Genomic DNA, 6,160 nt, shown 5'->3' with positions numbered 1-6,160 from the left:
CAGCCAGATTCAGAAGACAGAATTTTCCATTTTGCAACTAAGTGGGGTGGCAGGCAGGTTTCACAGTGCGTTGCCCGCTGGGTGGAGTGACGGGAACTTGTGCCCGATTTCATGCTCGGAACCTCTAATAATGCATGGGTGAGTAGCTCTCCAAATCACATGGAGGGGCAGGAGCTGATTCATCCCACCCTGGCATTACCTATTGGGGTTGAAGGTCTGGACACTATATTTAAACACTGCCGGAACATACAAGTTCACTCTCTCCAGCCCAGCTGTTTGGAGGAGATGTCTTAATATGGCTGTGTCCAGGAAGAAAGCTGCACCGATGTTTATTAATGATACACTTGAGGCCCTCATCCATGGAGTCTGCCGGCACCTGATGTCCTCTACACCAGGAATGGCTCCAGGACGCAAGGTTGGGAGATGGAATGTCATTCTAGTGAGTAGCCTTTTTAATGAGCATTCATGACATGGTAATACATGCAAATTGTGCTCCTGCCATGGATCAGCAGGAAACCCGATCCACCATCAGCCCGCCATGAAAGTGCTGAAGGAAACATTTCAACCTGATTTCCCACCAGCGGAATTCTGATTTTTGGCCTCTCCATATTTTCTGCTCCTGCCTGTCACGAAATCTGCCACAGGCAGGGCTGGAAAATTCTGCCCAGTGAACCTGCAGAAAGAGAGAGAGACAGAGATGCAGCTGGATGTGTAAAAAGCTGGGAAGCTATGGCTGTGAAAGCAGAGTGCTGGTGAGAATGGATTCTCCATTTGAAGAGATGGATCTTGTAGAGAAGTTGCCAGAGGGTGGGCCTTCCTGCTGGAAGTCAGATCGATTATGCTCCTGAGGATTGAGTGAAGGAACTTGTAAGAGGGCTCTGGAAGACTTGCCCTGGTGTGGCACAGAGAAGAGAGCCTGTTAAAACACCAGGAGAGATTCAGGACTTGATAACATTGCATTCCTGCTGGGAATGTGGCATAATGTATAAACATGGTATAAGGTTATCAGTCATGTTAAGAAGCTAATAAGGAATATGTTTTCTATAGTTTGGTATATTAGTTACTTACTAAGTAATGTTTAGTCAATGTAGATTTTAGTTTGTTTCAGTAAAAGTTTTGAAATTTTGGCAGTTGCTATCTGAAAAATAAAATGAGCAATATTAGAACATCAGGCACTTTACTGACTATAATACTCACATCAAGGTCAGTTAATTTTTAATCACAACTAATTCTGACATTTGATGAAAAGCACACTAATGGGTGAAATTTAGTTGCATGATCCTTTGAGTCAGTCACTGGGAATTCAAAAATCTTTTTAAAAGTTATCAGTCTTGATGGGGTCATAACACTTTGCAATTTAATTGTGTAATATTTAAATAACACCTAAATAAGCTCCAATCTCAGAGCAAGATTATAAACTGGAATGATGAGAAAAAATGATGCATATTGAATATTACACTCTTTTATAATCCATTTCTATTTGTCTTATTTTTTGAGCTAGTCAGCATTAATTAGGATCTTAACAGATGTAAAAGCGTAACCTTTTAGTGTGTTTACCATCAAACATTAGTTGTTATTAAAGAATTAGTTATGATTAAAGATTAACTTCAATAGCACTGACCTTGATGTGAGTATTATAGTCAATAAAGTGCTAGATGTTTTAATATGGCTGCTTTTATTTTTCAAATACTAATTGCTAAGACAAAAATATTTTAATCATTCATTTTTGTATCTCTGCTAGCCAATTGAATACAAACTTCCATGTGAAAATAAATTACGCTCTCATCGTACTATCTTCTCCGATATCTACCATCTGTTTTGATCTCTAAATATTGTGAAGTTACCAGGTGCTGCTTGTACCTGACTTGTTTGACTCACCAGTCTCCAAATAATCTCTTAAAATATTGGGCAGAATTTTCCGTTTGTCGCTCGGGCAGCCCGCATCGATTCGGCGCCAGGCGGGCGGCCGATTGCCACTGAAGAAACAAGCCGCACCGCCATTTTCTGTGGGTGGGTCAATTAAGGCCTGCACCATGGCTTTGCGACTCCCGTGGGGAACGGGAAAATAGTCACGGGGGCGGGCACGTTCAGACTGCCGGTTCCAATGGGGAACCAGCAACCTGTATAAAGAGTGGCCAGGCAGCCTGCTTGAGGCAGTTCACCATGGCCACTCATAGAGAAGGACATGCTAGATTGAGGGCAGAGGAGGATTAGGAGGGGGGCCGGCTGCAGGAGAGGCCAGCGGGGAGCCACTGTGCCCCCCTGATTTTCAGATGCATGCCTTGCTGTCCCCCTCCAAGAGGTGGCTATCCGTCGGCACATTCTGTATCCTGAGGATGGGAGGAGGAGGGCCCCCCATGTCACCAGCCAGGCGTGGGAGGAGATGGGTGACACCGTAAGCGCCCATGATGATGTGCGGCGCACTGGCACCCAATGCAGGAAAAGATTCAATGATTTGCTGCACTCTGGGCGGGTGAGTACCATGTCTTGGCCATTTGAGCCAGAAGGCAACCTTAGCCTTTGAGCCCCCCCACCATGTCTTGCTGTTGTTACTGCATAGGGCATCTGTCACACACTGGGTGGGCAAATGGGTACTGACCATGCTTACATCAGCCTTAGTGGTTGAGGAGAAGAAGGGTTATCCCTGCAGCATATGTTGGTGTTTGTGGCATTTGAGTAGTCTGGGGACAACCTGCTGGGGAGGCTGCTAGACACATACTCAGAACTCCAACACATGTCATATTGATGGTGGAAGGGGAGCCTCAAGGTGTTTTGGGCAAGCACCACCTGCTGGCATCAGTGCCACACCTAGTTGTGCCTCCTTGCCATGGGCGCTAAGGCGCATGTGCTATTCAAAGTGATGGACGCCAAATGTGTCCAAGGTGGCCGTTGGGGGAGGGGGTTGGGACCAGCCGTACTATCTTCTGGGGACTGATCACCAGCAGTGTGGACAGGAGCCGCTGGAGGCCTCAGATAGGCCACTGTGGTTGGGGTGCGGCGTGCGTGTGCAGAGTACATGAGCGAGCAGCCCCAATAAATCCTCTTTTCTGTTTTGCAGGCAAGAAGTCACCACAATGCCCAGGAGTGCCAGAGGACTCGAGGTGGGTGCGCCCTTGTCCAACGCCTCACACCCTTTGAAGAGCAGGCCATGGAGCTGGGCAGGAGTCAGGAGGCCAGGGCGGCCGGGGGCAGCTAGGCTGGGGTCCAGCGGGTAGGTATTTGAGGTCCACAGTCTCATCCACTCTGTCTGCCCACCATCCAAACCACTGATGGTTGCTGCAATCGTTCATGCTGAAACACTGCTCATTCACAGACTGAGACATTCTGACGTGTGGGTCATACAGGAGGGACCCTTGTTCCCTTGAGGAATTGCGTCTCCACCACCTTCCAAAGTCACCTTATCCCATTTGTGACCACTATCACCATGGTCTAACATGCCATTGGATCACTGCTGCACAGCCAATGACTTATTTCATCTGAGGGGGTTTGGGGCCTCCAGCACCCTTTCAGCCAGTGCACCCCACATTACTTTGTCCAAAAGGCCCTCAGCACCTCAGCTATGAAACTCATGGCACTTAAGTTAGATGAATGCCACCACATTACTCAGCCCTGTGCCAAGGGGAAATGTTGCCTTCTGCCCACCCGATCTATGCCCCATCTTACGGAATGAAGGCCAATAATGTGACCTCTCAACCTCCTGTGATTGACGGCAAATGTCGCAACTGTTTGCGATGTTTCCTCAGCCCCACACTTATCCAGGCCACAATGCATCCAGGTCAGGTACCGCTGCACTCTCCCCACTCCTATGGTTCATAACATGCCATGTGGCATTCCTGAGGCCATCTGACCAGCCTGTCTGCATGTGCGTTTAATGGTTGGTGCTCCTCTTGACTCTTTTCCACCTCACCAAAGTTCTTCTCCTTAGGGTCTTGAAGGGTGAACGAATTATGAGGCTGGGGGGGAAAGGGATGAAAGGTTAAACTGAATGTACGCTAACTGATGTACTGTCCTTGTTGTTAATTTCAACATCACCACCAGTGCAGCCCCTCCTCCACTGAGGGCCAACATTTGTGATTTGCGGCACATCATTTCAGCCAGCCAGGCACCAGCGCAGACACACACACCACAATGGGGACTTTACCATTGGCTAGTGCCCCGGGTCACAGTGGAAAGGGTACATCAGGATCGCTGGAGGGGATGGTAGGGGCAGAGTGCCAATGGCGCCAGCAGTCGGAGGGCTGCTGGGGACGAGGTACATGCTGAGTCCGGCACTGGTGACTTGCCTCTGGAGTTGTCCCCAATGCAGCAGCTGCAGGAAAGGCGGCAGGAAGTGTGTTTGCATCTAGCAGGGTTGCATGAGCCAATGCTTCAGTTGCTCTCTGCGACGGAGGAGTCCAGGCAGAGTGCACGTGAAGGTTTGGCCCTCAGGGCAGAGCTTCAGGCTTCCTCCACTGAGAGATTGGTAACTCTCATAGAGTCAATCGAATGGAACATTTTATATTTGGGTTACGCTCTGACCTGCAAGCCCTCACAGCGGTACTGGCCACGGGTGGTCATTCCCAATGTGGGAGATGTTGTGGACACCAAGCGCTGGCACTCGGTGTCCATGCATTTGTGGTGAGCAGGGAGGTAGATTTGGACCTCACATCGGTGCAGTAGCTGCCTGCTGTCGCTGCGAGCTCCTCTCATGGTGCTCCGGATGAGGGCAGCAGCTCCTCTGCCCCTCTGCCAGTCAATGTTTCTTCCATTGAGGCTGCGACAACTGGGGAGGTGCCAGTTCAGGAACTGGCCATTCCCTCCCAGGTGGGGCCATCACAGGCTCCATGGGCCAGAGGACGCCCGCCAAGGTCATCGAGGCCAACAGGACAGCAGAGTCAGCAGGTTTCTCTCAAGCCACTCCGAGTGATGGGGCGGCACCTAGACATAGCACCCGAAAACGTAAGCATAAGGCACCTTAGGCACTCCCTGGATATGTCACTAGTGATTTTGTGTTGGCCTTAGAATAGGCAGCCATATTTTTCTGTTCGCAAAAAAGTGCTGTGTGCTTTTCTTTTGGACACAATAAAGTCCACCTTTGTTACCATGGCTGAGGGTCTTTTGTTTGTGGTGCATTTTTCTTTTTCACATATTTATCATGAGTGTTTGAGTGGACATTGATGTTTCTGTATTAAGCCTTTATTTGCAGCCGCACAGGTGGAAGATGTAGCATCAAAGTACCACGTGTGGAAGTGTCAGGCAATGCTGCTCCTGCTGATCCATGTGTGTGGAGCTAGCTGGATTAAATTCACTGGATTAAATTGTCCCGGGTGTCCCTGCCTCCTTGGTGTAAATGTGGGTCGTTGTTCTGCCCCTCATCATTGCCCTGTGCTTCCTCATCCTCTGAGGCACTGCTGGATTCATCGTGTGCAGCCTCATCCACTGTGTCAAGGTCTTCAATGTCAACTGCATCTCCCCTTTCCAGCGCAAGATTGTGCAGGGCCCAGCAGACTACCACTATCAGAGAGACGCGATCTGGGGGGTTCTGGAGTGCGCCCCCTGAGCGGTCCAGGCAACGGAAGCGCATATTGAGAAGACCAATGGCTCTCTCCACCACATCCCTTGTGGTGCCCTGGCTCCTATTGTAGCGCTGCTCAGCTTCTGTTCTTTGACGGCATAGTGGTGGCATCATGAGCCACCTTCGCAGGGGATAGCCCTTGTCACCAGCAGCCAACCATCCAGCCGAGCCGGAGCACTGAAGAGCCCCGGCACCTGGGAGTGTCTGAGGATGTAGGCATCGTGGGAGCTGCCTGGGAACCTTGCACAGACTTGTAAAATCTGCATTCTGTGATATAACACTATCTGCATGTTCATGGAGTGGAAGCCTTTCCTGTTGACGAAGGCACTGGGCTCACCTGCCGGCGCCTTGATGGCCACATATGTCCAGTCTATAGCACCCTGGACGTGGGGGAAGCCAGCAATGGCTGTGAAGCCTCTGGCTTGTTGTGCCTTTCTTGCCTGGTTGCAGCGGAAGTGGATGAAGGTGGATATCAGTCTGAACAGAGCGTCTGTAACCTGCTTGACACAAGTGTGGACAGCTGATAGGGAGACACCACAAAGATCACCCACCGAGCCCTAGAAGGAGCCAGAGGTATAGAAGTCGAGGGCAACTGTGAGCTTCAGA

General features: G+C 49.9%; 1 protein-coding gene across 1 annotated transcript in view; it reads left to right on the top strand.

Moving 5' to 3' along the window:
• Positions 1 to 295: 295 nt before the first annotated feature.
• ptger3 (prostaglandin E receptor 3 (subtype EP3)) overlaps positions 296 to 6,160 on the top strand; it is a 46,216-nt gene continuing 40,351 nt past the window's right edge. The window contains exon 1 of the mRNA XM_041207816.1: positions 296 to 439. Within this exon, the coding sequence (XP_041063750.1) occupies positions 296 to 439 (144 nt within the window). The remainder of the gene's footprint in view (positions 440 to 6,160) is intronic.

This window comes from Carcharodon carcharias, chromosome 16 (assembly GCF_017639515.1).
Source record: "Carcharodon carcharias isolate sCarCar2 chromosome 16, sCarCar2.pri, whole genome shotgun sequence".
Taxonomy (NCBI): domain Eukaryota; kingdom Metazoa; phylum Chordata; class Chondrichthyes; order Lamniformes; family Lamnidae; genus Carcharodon; species Carcharodon carcharias.
The sequence above is the reverse complement of the archived record's forward strand: the minus strand, read 5'-3'. Positions and strand labels throughout refer to the sequence as shown.